The 13,532-nt window shown below is 62.3% G+C and overlaps 2 protein-coding genes across 2 annotated transcripts; both read left to right on the forward strand.

Annotated features, from left to right (window-relative positions):
* Positions 1–1,148: 1,148 nt before the first annotated feature.
* On the forward strand, positions 1,149–5,972 carry LMJF_12_1190 (conserved hypothetical protein; the record flags this gene model as incomplete). The annotated part of the gene is made up of 1 exon (XM_001681676.1): positions 1,149–5,972. The coding sequence occupies one exon, from the start codon at positions 1,149–1,151 to the stop codon at positions 5,970–5,972; it is 4,824 nt and encodes a 1,607-aa protein (XP_001681728.1).
* Positions 5,973–7,820: 1,848 nt separating this feature from the next.
* On the forward strand, positions 7,821–9,407 carry LMJF_12_1200 (hypothetical protein; the record flags this gene model as incomplete). The annotated part of the gene is made up of 1 exon (XM_001681677.1): positions 7,821–9,407. One exon carries the CDS (start codon positions 7,821–7,823, stop codon positions 9,405–9,407), a length of 1,587 nt encoding a protein of 528 aa, XP_001681729.1.
* Positions 9,408–13,532: the final 4,125 nt, after the last annotated feature.

A 13,532-nucleotide genomic window follows, 5' to 3' on the forward strand; every position in this document is an offset into this window, starting at 1 on the left:
CGTGCCTGCGTGCTGCTTCTGTTCTCCACGCGGGTATGAAGACGAGTCGCGGTGCATGACGTCTCGCTATTTTGTCTTATCTACCGAATTCGTCGGCGTCCCGTCAGTACGGTGTTAGGCTCGGCCCGCATTCACAGACGTGCGTGCACGCTAGGAGCGCGTTTTGTGCGTGAGTGGCGGGCGAGCGCTCTGCAGGCTAGGCTGCCCGTTTTCCTCAAGTGCCAGAGACACCGACAGCGGGCGGTCCTTCACTGTTGCACCCGTGCTGTCTCTCCTCGTCGCCGCTGGGGAGAGGGGGTGCGCCTCATCCCTCCCCAGCCTCTTGGCTGCTTGTGCTTTCCGACGACGCTGTCGACTCGGCTCTGCACGGTAGTCGTCGTCCTTACTCGAGAAGGAGTTGTCGCTAAATCTGTTAGGCTTTAGCGTGGGCTGGCTGCGCAGTCACTTTGCATCGCTCCCGTCGTCCCTGTTGCCCCCCCCCCTCCTCCCCCCCCCCACTCACTGACGGGTACGCGTGCACGGCTCTTTTCTCTCTTCGCCCGACCGGCTCCGCCTCTCTCCCGCTGGCCCGCCTGCTGACAACAACCTTCGAAAACGGAGAGGCGTACACGCTTACGTGCTGCTCTCGTCTCGCGCTCTTGTTTGACCGCTTCCCACCCGGCAGACGGCTCCCCGTGTCCGTTGCAGGGCTCTCCTCCCTTGTTCCACCTGCGCTCCCCCATTTGCGCGGTCCTGCTTGATCGCCGGTGCCCACACCGTGCGTGTGTGCGTGGGTGCGTGGCGGGTGCTGCAACTCTGATCCAACGATAAAGCAAAGCAGACAGCGGGAGAGCGTTCGGCGCCTCTTGCTGACGAAAAACGTGTCCGGTTCACGTGGCTGAGGCGACCCGCGCAAGGGCTAGGGCCTGGACGCTATTCGTAGCCGCTGCTACTTACACATCCTTGCGTTTGTGTCTTCCCCGCTCCGTCGGCCACTCTTCGTGCTCTGCGTCATCGAGGTGGTGCTGTGCTGGGCTGCGCGGCGGGCCCTTCGGTTGGACTGCTCACTTCTGCTGAGGGATTTGGCAGGGTCGCCTGTATTCCGCATCTTTCCGCTCCCGCTCCTCTCTGCAGTGGCCATCCGCCGAACTCGCGTGCGTGCGTGAGAGATGTACTTTCATGGGCCGAGCAGTAGCGACGTTGTGGACAGACCGTCGCTGTCTCGTTCGCCGCCGACGATTTGCACTGGCGCTCCGTCGACAGCGGCGGCCGCGCTTCCCGGCATCCAAGGCCAGCAGTGCGGCCCGTCGCCTTCAAGCGCGTTGTCGTCCAACTCGACGTGGATTAACGCTTCGTTTCTTCGTGCCCTGCACAGCGCGTATGCGGCCACCCCGAAGGCCGTTGGACAGAGTGATGGCGAACGCGCTCGCAACGGCGACGGGGTGCGCGAGTCAACGCTGTTCCCGTGTGCGGTCGCGCGCCTGTTCCACGCGTGGTACGAGGCTCTGGCGACCACTCGAGCGTGCGCAGTGGTTCTCCCGCCGGATGTCGACGGCCCCCTCGTCGTCCACCTCACACTTCTCCTTGTTGGCTGGGAAATGATGCAAGCGACATCCCTCTACCTGCGCCATCGGCGCGCGATGCGGGTCAGTGCGAAGACCGAGGCGGAGGCGACGCAGGACTGTGACGAGAATGCAGCGGATGCAGAGGAGCCAAGTGACTTCTTGACGTCGCGGCAATTCGCGACGGCGCAGGTGCCGTCACCACCGGAGATGGAGTCGGTGCAGACCGGGCAATCACTCCTGCCACGAAGCTCAACACGGGCGGTGCGTCGGTTGTGCAGCTACTGGGCACTTATCGAGAAGGCGGTTCGAGCTGCGCCGCGCAAGCGCGCTGGTGCGCCAACGAACGTCGCCGCTCTTGGCTGGTTCGTCAGCTCTGAGCTCGTCGGCCACAATTCGGCACAGGGGGGCAGGGACCGGCGCGCGTTTCACCGGCTCCCCTCGGATGCCGCTCCGCACGGTGCAGGGACGGTGCTTGTCTTGTCGGACCAGGCCGCGTTCCCCGTCATGACGGAGCCAGGGGGGAGCTCGGAAAGGCAGCCGGGTGTGGCGTCATATGCAGCGTCGCTTGTCACGGCGGAGAAGCCGGCGGAGGTGGCAGAGCCGTGGAGGGTGATGCACTTTTTGTGGACCGACGTGGTGCGCTACTCCGTAACGTATACCGAGCTGCGGCAGCTGCTGCTCGGCTGCACTGTTGCTGAGATTGCGAAGGTCTTCGAGAATGCTGGCGATGCGGGCAGCTGCCAAGGCGGCCTCTGCGCCGCCTACAGCACACGCGTCCTGCCGCCTAGAGGGAGGGGTAATAGCAGCCGCAACGTCTCACACGAGGCGGCAGCGACCACAGCCCACTGCGTCACAAGTCCCACCTCGAGCGGCGTCTCACCCAGCTGCTACGCAGACCCACGCGTCGCCGTGGCATGTGTAGCACTGACGTGGTACTTGTCTCTCGTGCGCGAGGTGTACGATGCGGTTATCGTGCACGAGGACGTCCAGCGCTGCGCAGGCGCGCTCGAGGAGCTTGAGGGACACAGCAAGGCCATGTATCAGCACGGCGTACAGGCCGGACTCGCCTTTTTTGAAGAGGAGCTGCACAACGTCTGGTACCTGGGTGTCGCGGACGCGAGCAGCGGCACCGGCGAAGGGTGTGCGTCTGGGCAGCCTCACTGTCATGAACACCCAATGGTGCTTCCCGAGGTTGTCAGTACTACCGACGACCACGCAGCACCTGCGGCGGCTAGTTCGTCCGCGTCGATGGCAGCGGGCGTGCATCTCAGCTGCCGCCGTGCAGGAAATGGCAACCATTCACGGTGCGGCGGTGCCGGCGACAGTCCACTCGCCCTCTCAGTGCCACCGCGCAGCCGTGAGGAATGTGTACTAGTGGGCGCGACGCACACGCCTATCCGCGTGGCCTCGCCACGGGCATGCTGGGCGGAGTTGAATGGTGCACTAGCTGCTCTGCTGTTGCGGCGGCGGCTGATGGAGCTGCTGCACGTGCGAAGTCTCTTTTCCTACATGTACACCAGCAGCGTGGCAAAGATGGTCTCCTCTGCCGTGCTGACGGGGCTGACATGCCTTTCCTCCCGCGTGGCGGCGAGCGGGCAAGTGGCGCGCGAGGCCATCAGCTCCAACCTGGACACATACTATCGCACGCACGGGGCGCTGTCGCCACCGGGCAGCCATTCTGACAGCGGCAGCGGACCGTCCCACGGTGGTGCAGTGTCTACGCAGCAGCGCATCCTTTCCCTATGCCTGCTCGAGTGTATGCGTCTGGCTGTGAACACGGTGCTCACGCGCACCACACACGCGTACATAAACATGGCAGCCTCGCACCGGCGCAACGCCGCGAAGGCAGAGCTCTACGAGGCCCTGACGCGCCTGCCTCTCGCGTTCTTCGACACGCACTCATTCGACGAGGTGGAGCAGATTGTCTACTACGTGAACGATATCGAGGGCGTGGAGGTGCACGTGCACCACTACATCTGTAGCCTCGTCATGTCGCTTTTTGCCATGCAGCACGCCGTCCATCAACTGCCGTGTCGCGCACGCCTGCTGGTGGGCGCCACGGTCGCGGTGTCGCTCACCGTAAAATGCATCGGACAACGCATTAAGCAATGGGTGCAGGTGGCTCAGCGCACCGGAGGAGTGCTCCCGCCGTGGCTGCGCGGCGACGAGTTGGGCGGCGTTGTACGCGGGACGGCGGAGCTCGACGCGCAGGTCGAGGAGAACACGGAGAGCAATGCGCGGCAAGGCGGCGTGATGTTGCGTGGGTTAGACATTGTAGCCGTGCTGCCGCAGCTCCGTCTGTACGCGGCGGACCTTAGCCTGATGCGGTGGTGGACGCACCATACCCGCGCGTGTGGCGCCATGGCAGGGGCGACAGAAGCATCAACCTTTCTGCAAGGCCTGCTGGTACTGCCGTTTCAGGCGTACGGCCACCTGCTGCCGGCGCTCGGCGGTGCGCTCATGACGTTCGCGGACTGGGTACTGCCAACGCTCGTTGCCAGCTACGGCGCCTCAATGGCGTTTTGCAGTGTCGATGCGCTGAGTCTGTCGAATAGGCTTGTCGAGGCCATGCGGTGCATCGGCGACACGGTCGATGCGGTGGTCGACGGGCGTCGCGTCGCGGAGGTGGTGTTGCTGAACGCATACAAGGCGAATATTCTGGAAAAGGTGCTGGATGCACGACGGTGGGAGCCAACTACGGCCGATTACGCGAGGGGCTTCGGCTTTCGCGGCGAGGCGGACGAGCACGACCGCGACAAGGACAAATCTCACGATGCCGGTACCGGTTGTGCGACACGTGCCGGGGAGGTCGGCTCGCCTCGCTACGGCCAGGGGCGCTACCTGCTGCAATCGTTGCGCCCTGCCGACTCCCACACAGTCACGACATCTCCACCGTCGCTCATGCTGCGGTGGATGCACATTCTGAAGCACAACTGCTGCTGGTGCGTCACGCGCGCCCCACCTATTCGCATTCTTCGAGGATATCTTCGACTTGTACGAAGCAGGCTTGCAACAATGGGGATCGTAAAAGAAGACTGCCGTGGCAATAGACGACGCCAATCACGGAAGCCCTACTACCATCACCGCTGTCCGAACCGACCATGCTATCTCTCTTGCCGGCGGAGGCGTCGGTCACCGCAAGAGGACCCGCAGCCATCCAAGAGTCTTCGACCTCTGCCGCCGGGCAGCGCGAGTGCAGCGACAGATGCGTGTCTGAGCAACCATTCGTCCGAGGACGATGTCGGCCGTGGCGCTGATGCCCGTCCCTCGTCGTCGCCATGCAGCGACGATTCCGATGTTGACTGTGAAGCTGCAGCGGCGGCCACATTGGCGCTGCTCACGAGCGGTACTGTGCACGCCGTGACAGTGCGGAACGTGCAGTTTTGCTATCCCACTACCCCTACGGTGCCGGTGTTCTCACATCCCATCACGTGCTCGTTTGTGCTCCAAGGCAACCGCGATGCGTCGCCGTCGTCGTCGCCGTCGCCGTCGCCGTCGAGTGCCTCGCCGCCGCAGAGGACGAGGTGCAGCTGTAGCAGTAGAGGCCGTCTGGTGTGTCTGGTAGGGCCTAGCGGCCACGGCAAGTCTACGCTGCTCAGTCTGTTGCTGGGGATGTACACGCACTACGAGACGCCTAGTCACATCCTCGACAAGGACAACGATGCCAGCAGGGGTGCTGGCGGCGGCGAGGTGCAACAGCAAGGTGGCGCTGAAGCGCTTGACCGAGGGGCGGCACTCTTCAATCTTTCATCCCCTGCGGTCATTCCGGACATCGTGCTCACGCTGGCGCACTCCTCCGACGAGCTGGAGCCAGCCGGCTTGCACGATGCCGCGTCGACCCCAGCTGCATCTGCCGTGTCGGAGGTGGTTTATGAGCAGCTGTCCGTCGCCTCGATTCCGCGCGACATCCTTCGCGGACGGCTGTTCAGCTTTGTTCCGCAGAGCCCCGTGATCTTCTCCGGGGCCACGATCGCGCACAACATCAGCCTTGAGAATTACGTATCCCTCGAGCAGGAGGAGCTGCTGGCTGAGATTGCGCAGTGCGCTGCCTGGGCACACTGCGAGTATATCCATCGCTTTCCGCAAGGCTTGATGACGTACATTGCTGACAGCGGAGCAGGGGCTTCGTCGTCCCCACTCGCGTCTGCAGGCACTGGAGGCGGCGGCGCCGGTGGTGGTGGTGTGGTGCGCCTCAGCATTGGCCAGGCGCAGCGACTGATGATGGCACGCGCTCTGTTCCACGGTCGGCGCGGCGGCACCGTGCTCGTGATGGACGAGCCCACCGCGAGTCTGGACAAGGAGGTGAAGCTGCAAATACTGGGCGAGTGGCGCGAGTTGCTGGACTCTGGTATTGTACGCGGCGCGATATGCGCCACCCACGATGACGATCTCATCGCGGTGGCAGATCAGGTCGTGCGTCTCCCGTAGCGTCGGAAAAGGCTGAGACTCAGTTGCATGTTGTCTCGACCAAAAAGGAGGGGAGGTGGAGGGTGATGAGTGGGCGTGCGCCTTGGCGTGTTGATGAGTGCCGTGTCTTCCTCACTCTGCGCGTGCCCGCAGCCTTGCAATGTCTGTTTACTGCCCCTCGACGGGGCGCGAGTGAGTGCACGAGCACTGGCGAGAGGCTGCTACTGCGGCTGCCGCACAGTCGGCTCTCAGCAGCAGCGACAGGAAACAACGAAGGAAAGGCTTGTCGAAGGACGCAACGGCGCCGGTGGAGTCGAGCATGCATGTGAAGTGAGGCATAGGTGGTGGGCGACGGGAGGCCCTTCTGCCTCTCTTCCTACTGCTGGAATCATCGCTGTTCATGAACCGGGACGTGTGCTGGTCAGGCTACCGGTTGGAAGTGCTGAGCTCGCGTCGTGATGCTGACGTGCCCAACAGGATCTCTTCTCCGCTGTCTCTTTCATGTGAGCCCTCTCATATCTTTTAACGATTTCTGTTTGTGCTACGCAGCTGGCTGCCGTGTTGGGCACCCATCATCATCTATCACTCATCAGCATTGTCCGCCAGCTACCCTTCATGCTCTCGCTCGTCAATGGATGGCGTAGTATGTGTCAGCCGACGGAGAAACAAGTGAGATGTTGCTCTTGTCGACCGTGACCACGGGGCACCGCTTCTGTTGATGCACTCTGTGTGTGCTGCGCTTCTCGCCCTCTCACTATCTCACAGCATCTTTCACCGCTGTAGCCCATGGGGGTCGGAGGGGGATGACGCACGCTGGGTAGGCGCGGACGCACGGACAGGGCTGCTGTCTCTTCACAGTAACACTTGTGTCTTCGCTTCTCTAATGTACACCATCTGCCGTGTCTGATGGCACACGCTGCGTATGCCGCTCCCTCCCCCCCCCCGTGCGCTCCCGGCTCCTCTATTTCTTATCCGCTGGAGATGTCGCACGTTCGCGCTGGTGATGAGGAAAGCATATCTTGCCCAGCACGCCGACACGCTGACTGAGACGGTAGCAGTGTGTCGCTCCTTGCGCAGCTAGTGTGCCGCGAACAGCGGCACGTTTTGGCTTCCCTCCGCGTGTCGTCTTCGCTGTGCGCGCGAGGGCTCACGCTCGCCTCGTGCACTCCTGTCTCTGATGGTGCCGAAGGAACGCCTTGTCGCTCTCTCGCCCACTCTTTCTAAATGGGCCCCAGCACTGGCACCAGCACTGTGTGTGTGTATGTGTGTGTGAGGGCCTTTGCTGAGTCACGGCAGAAGCTTGGCAGCGTCTTTTAGGCTGCTGTACGCAATGCATTGTACAGATATTGGTCATGTTGTATGATGGTGCGCTCCCCCCACACACACACACCACCACTGTCTCTCACCTCAACGTCCACCCGCTTTACCTGTTCTTCATGAATGCCTCTCATATTATATATATATATATATATACATGTATACACGTGTAAGCGCACGAGAACGCCCGCCGTAACCGTGGCGGTCTCTCTCTCTCTCTCTCTCACACACACGCTCGCTCTCTGTCTCTGTCTTCTTTGTTCTGCTGCAGAAGCGACGCATCTACTCAACGCACGTCGCGTACATCAACACCGCCGCCCCCAATCCTCTGCGGGCGTCTCGACGCGCTCGGCTTCTTGGCGTTTCGTGGGTGTCGCTGTGTGTGTCCTTTCCGTTCCCTCGGGTCCGCCGGCTGCCAATTAGCGCCCTCTCCGTTTCCACGTGTGTGTGTGTGTGTGTGTGTGTGTGTGTGTGTGTGGCCTCCTCGCTCGCGTTCTCTCTGTGCATTGCGGCTTTTGCAGATATTTTAGTTTCGGTGTTGCACTTCGAGGAATGGCGTCGGTCGGCAGATTCGTGCAAACCGCCGACCCTGCGGTGACTGCCCTGGAGTCGCCGCCGTTACCCACCGAGACCCGTTTGTGGCGTCAGAGCCCTGACTGTCAGAGCGAGAGCGACTCGAACCGTGTGTCAGGCAGCGTGCTGGACAGCGTGAAGTCGAACGGTGGACCCAAACATGCGTCTACTGCTCGCCTCCACGCCTCACAAGACCTACCGACGAGTGTGACGCGCTTTCTCTGCCTCAGCAGCTCGTCGAACTCGGCTGCAGCCAAGGATCTGCGGCGTCAGCTGCTGGTTGTACGCGACTGCTGCGTCGCACTCGGTAACAAGGTAAAGGGTAGCGAGCTGCTTTTGCTTGGTGGAAGTCAACTTTCGCGCAAGGTGGAGGCGATGGCGGACTTCAACAGCTGCCTCGGCGTCATATTCGCCGCTTCTCTCACCTTCACGGGTGAGACGGAGGGCGTCGCCAAGGACACCCTCTGCAGCGTCGTAGAAATGCTCAAGTCCGCCCAAGAGAGCGGCGACGAGAAGGTCTTCCGTGCCGCCGTCGTCAAGATAGTCAACCGCATCCTCCTTTGCACGCCGCTGAGGCCGCCTGCGCGCAACGCTGCCAAGGAGACGGCACGGAAGAGCGCTGGGAAGCAGGAGCAACACGCTGAACAGGAGCCGAAGTTGGAGGACGAGTGCCTCGACTTTCTGACTGTCGAGGACGGCGTTCCGGTGCTGCTGGAATGTGTGTGGAAGCGCTGGCTGCGCTACTTCGAGGATGGCTACGTTCGCTACGTGAAGAAGCTCATGGCAGAAGAGCGCCAGGCCTTGGAAGCTGCGGCGGCCGCAGCCGCTGCAGATGATTACAACGGCGAGGAAGCCCAGTATGTTGACGGCGTATCCGCCACAACAACCCAGACCATCTCTACGGTTCCGCTCTTCACCACCTGTCAGGATTATTGGAAGTCGCCGGCGAGTGCCTACGCGCAGTTCTGCTACATCCTGCTCGCCATCTTCTTCGTGCGCACCAAGGACTTCTCGCTCAACTACCTTGCCCGTGTCACGAAGCTAGTGCAGTACTTTACGTACCAGCTGGAGTTTGAGGACGGTGAGCCCATTGCGGTGAGGACGGACACCGATGCGGAGGAGGACAGTGCTCAGTCGGAGGACGAAGACGATGACAGGACGCCGCCACAGCAGGAGGGGCCACGGAAGGAGAAGCAGGTGCACTCCTTGCCGATGCCCGAGTACGACAAGGCCGTTACTCAGCGCAGATTTAGGATGTCTCGACGGTCTAGCTCGCAGGGGCTTGTTCCTACGGTGGTGTCGTTCAAGAAGGCTGAGAAGCCGCGCCGCCACTGTCACAAGTGCTTCTTTACGGACGCGCTTCCAGGAGACCTGCGCCCGTCGGTCGAAGCAGTGCGGCAGGAGGAGGCGGAGGCGGCCGCCAGAGACTCAGAAGAGCACTCGCACCTACCCGTTGTGCGTCGTTCAGCGAATCTGGACCTCAGCGAGCATTCGATCAGCCCGCAACGTGAGCGAGAGCAGCTCGACGCCTGTGACGCGTCAATGGAGTCTGTGCAGGGCGTGTGAGGCCTGCAGCCGTAGAGGCGCTTGAAGGGTCAGAGGAGGAGCGCTGCGTATCCCAGGCGATGGCACTGGCGACGCTGAAGGAGGATGCCGAGGGTCTTTCAGAGCCGTTGCCCGTACTACCAGGTAGCTCGCAAGGCGCCTTCGCTCCTCACGTGGCGTTCGCTGAACAGTCTCACGAGCGACTTGACTTGTCTACTGCTTTCTCTCCTCCGTATCCGATGGCGATGCCGGTGTCTGCGTGTCGTCCTCTTCGTGAACACACGTCTGCGATCGCTGTTATCGGCGCTGCTGTTCTCCTCCCCCTTCGTTTCTGTTAGACTCCATCTGCTCCTTTCACGTCTGCCAACGCTGGCCCACACCACGACGCACATGCCGATGCACCACCGTTCCGAAACAAAAGAAGCAGCCCTGCAGCGCCGTTACCCCTTCCAGCAGCCCTCCTTCATGGGCACGCATCCAGGCTCTCCGTGTGTGCCCTACTGACCCGCACGGCGCACACCAGCGGCGAGACAGGGCAGCATCTCCCAGTCCCCCCTTTGCGTCCCGCTTCGATGTCCGCCTCGACGCCCTTCAAGCTGGCCACGCTGAGTGAGCTCGTTGTGGCATTCCGTGAAATCCACTGCGGCTCCGCCCCGGGCGTCGAGCCCCCTCCTGGTGCACGGCAGCGGGGTGGGGGAGCTCCGCTGGCGATCGCCAATCAGAGCGCCACCAACGGCCACGTTGCTGCTACATGGAAAGGGGGGACGCCCCTTGTACCTCACCCCCCCCCTTCTGCGGCGGCACAACCCCGATAATGCTCCCGCGTCCCGCCGCCCCCGTAGCACGGACCAGCACTCTGCGCCCGTTACTCGAGCAAACAACCTAGCGAGGACTGCGCGACCATCTGTAAAACCGACTTCGACCGCAGCAGCGTGTCTTCCGTCCTCAGCACTTCACCGCAGACCCCCTCTCGCCTCTCGCCGCCGCCGGACCCTCTCCTCCACAACGCAGTGCGGGACCAGACAGGCACCGTGACTGGAGCAGCGTTTGTGGACGCTGCGCGTGGGCGTGTGGCTCGGCAGATGACGGCGCTACCATCACGGCGCTGAAGAGGCTCAGCGTAGACGTTCGCCTCACTCGCTGGGCCACGGATGCCTGTGGTGATGGTGGCTCCTGTGCTCGCCTCCGCACGGATGCGTCCGAGGCGCCCGCTCCCTTCATCACCTGGAGTGCGGCCGCTGTGTGTGGTGCCCGACAAGGCACACGGACTGCGCCACGCCCTCTGTGCTGACGACCGCACATTCCTGAAGCCCTCCACAGCGGAGGAGGTCATAGGCGCCACCCTACAGTCCGCCCTCTGGAAGGCAGAGCACTGGGCACGGGAGCGCCTGGTGTGTGTGTGTGGGTGCTCTCTCCCCCCTCCCCCCTTTCCCCCAAAGGCAGTACGCCGTGCTTGGTGCGCGACACCGCAACGATCCGAGGCTCTCCGCAGCAGGCGCGTGGAAGAGGATGGCGACCGCCGCCTGTTTGTGCTGTGAGGGCGTGCGGGCTCAGGATGGGGTGGGTGGGGGGGGGGGCGGAATGCCGCTGCCGCCACCGGCTCGTGGCAGCGTCCCACATGGCGCGGCACACGCGTGCAGGCCATTCAGACACGCCGCCCCGCAACCTCCCCGAGGATGCGGTAGTGCGAGCCGTGCGCGCGGGCGCTGGCCGGCACCGCTGGCACGGTGCATCGCATCAGAAGGGGGCGCGACCGGGTCTACACGGATGAGCCCCACAGTGCGTGTGTGCGAAGCAGGCGGGCATCCCCTACCTGCGACGTGGCTGCGCGGATGCGGCGCCTGCACGCAGACCACCCCCTCCTGCCCCCGCACGACAGACGCCACCGCTGCCGCCCTCGAGCGGGACCGTGGGCGCAGCAGGCATGCGAAGAGGGACAGGGGAAGAGCTCGCCAGAGGCTGTGCCCGATTCGACGGCAGGACGCTTCGTTGTAAGCGACCAGGATGAAGCCGTGGTGCCACGGAGGCCAGTGAGCTGTGGTTGTGCACGCGTCTGTTTCTTGACGTGTTTGGGGCGCAGCGGTCGCGTCGGCACGGAACGAGCCTGTAGCAGGGATGGCGGGGAACAGGGGCACAGTTTTCTGTCGTATCCAGGATACAACGGCCACCTCTTTATAACCGTGCGAGTGCGAAAGCAATTCTGGTGGTGTCTGGGCCAGGCCTTTGCGACGTAGGTCGCTTGGTTGTCAGAGCAAAGTATTGCCACCAGGGTTTGCATCGAGGTCATAGGCGGGGTCAGGTCGGAGCGACCTGACGCAGTGCGAACACGCGTGTTTTTGCTGCGTAATGGGAAAACGCGAATGGATCTCGAGCGTATCATCCCAAAACATCATCGCACTGTGCACCTGCTTGGGATTCTGAAGCCGCGCCGAAGGGGACGTAACAAGGGTGGTGGCAGGCGTGATGGCGGAGCGGCTGCGAGGCGACATGCGAGGCGCGTGGGTAGATAGGGCTCGAGGAAGAGGCGGTGGTCCTGGTAGTGGTCCGGTGTATTGCCGTAGCGCGTGTGTCTGCGGCTGCATGTCGCCACTCAATGGGTGCGTTGACGATCCCGGGGTGGATTGTTGTTGCGCTACGGCTGCACAGCCGAACGAAGCCGTTGGAACAAAGTGCTGCCTGTACCCAATCTGTTCCTGAGTCCGTCTTTAGCTCTTCTCCCATACATGTCTCTCTCCGTCCTCGTAGGGCATTGTCAGGGAGTGCGGGGGCGTTGCTGGTTCAAAGGAGAGCGTGCAGTTGGTGCACACGACTTTCTTCCAGTGTTGTTTGTGCGACGAGCCAAGGTCGTGTCGGGGGCGGTGGTAACGAGGGATGCGAAAGCGGGGTTGTTTATCTTGTTGTTGTTGGGTGGGTGAGTGGGGGGATGCGGGGGCGGCTGATGCGCGTCTGAAGCGTATGCGTTCACTATTTTTCGATGAAGCGCGCGGCATGTGACTATGCCTCTGCGCGATATCCGTTGAGGCTCTTATCTGCTTTGTTGCGGCGTTGTTCTCTCCTTCCTGTACCGTCCACACGCGAAGGCTGTTGTGCCGTCGATTGATTTATGTATGTTCGCCCGTCGGCGCTTGCTCGGTTGACTGTCCAAAGGGAGGAGTGGGTGGGCACAGAAGGAAGCGGCACCTGCCGCACCTGGGCTTGTGCGCATCAAGCTCCCTTTCTGTAGGTGTGTGTGTGTGTGTGTGTGTGTGTGCGTTCCCGTTGGCTTGTTTGTCGGCTCACTTTTTTTTCCTTTTCGCGCCGGCGCTCACGTGTTCCCACTTATCATCTCCGTGGGCTTGTCGAGGCGCTACAGCGCCTGGCCATTTATGTTTAACGGCGACAGTGTCCTGTCCTGTTCGTTTTCTTGCGTTCTCTGTGTATGCGTGTTGATCGTTTACCCATCCTTCTCTTGCCTTCGTCATCTCTCTGTTGCGATCTCTTGTGCATGAAGCTATACGCCCCCCCCCCATCCCCCCATCCTTCTCCATCCTTCCCCATCCTCTCCCCTTGCGCCCTCATCCGCACCACGCCTTCTCTCTCCGAGGGCTTATCGCTCTGTGGTGTGGTGTGTTGTTTCCTTACCTTGTGCACTCTTGCGTCAGCCTGTTGTTGCTCTCGCCTGCATGTGCCGTTCTCTCCGTTTCTCTCGCTCGATTCCGCCTCCGTCTCGTCGCCTTCCGTGTGTGTATTGTCTTCGGCGGTTGCTGTCGTACACGTTCCGCTCACGACGGCGGGCAGCCTCCCCTCAGCTCCCTCCGGCCGCGCACCTCTCCCGGACGTGTTGCATTGTCCCTCGTCCCTCCGCGCTCACCTCTATCTGCTCTCTGTGGCTGACAAACGCCAGCTTAGCCGGAAAGCGGGCTCCCTCGCCTCTCCGATCAGCACCGACACCGCGTGCGCACCTGCTGATCTCTTTATCGTGGTGATCGCAGAGTTGGTTTCGTTGACCCCGTTGCTTTCGGCATACGTGGGAGCACCGCCACGCAGCCTGGCGGAGGTGTTGGTGGCGGTGGCCGTTGGAGGAAACATCGGGTGAGAGCGTGTCTGCAGTGGCGCTTGGCGATGCGTGTGCATGGTGGCGTGCTGAGTGCCTCTTCCTTTCGGATG

The sequence above is a fragment of the Leishmania major genome, chromosome 12, assembly GCF_000002725.2.
Source record: "Leishmania major strain Friedlin complete genome, chromosome 12".
NCBI classification, from domain to species: Eukaryota; Euglenozoa; class Kinetoplastea; order Trypanosomatida; family Trypanosomatidae; genus Leishmania; species Leishmania major.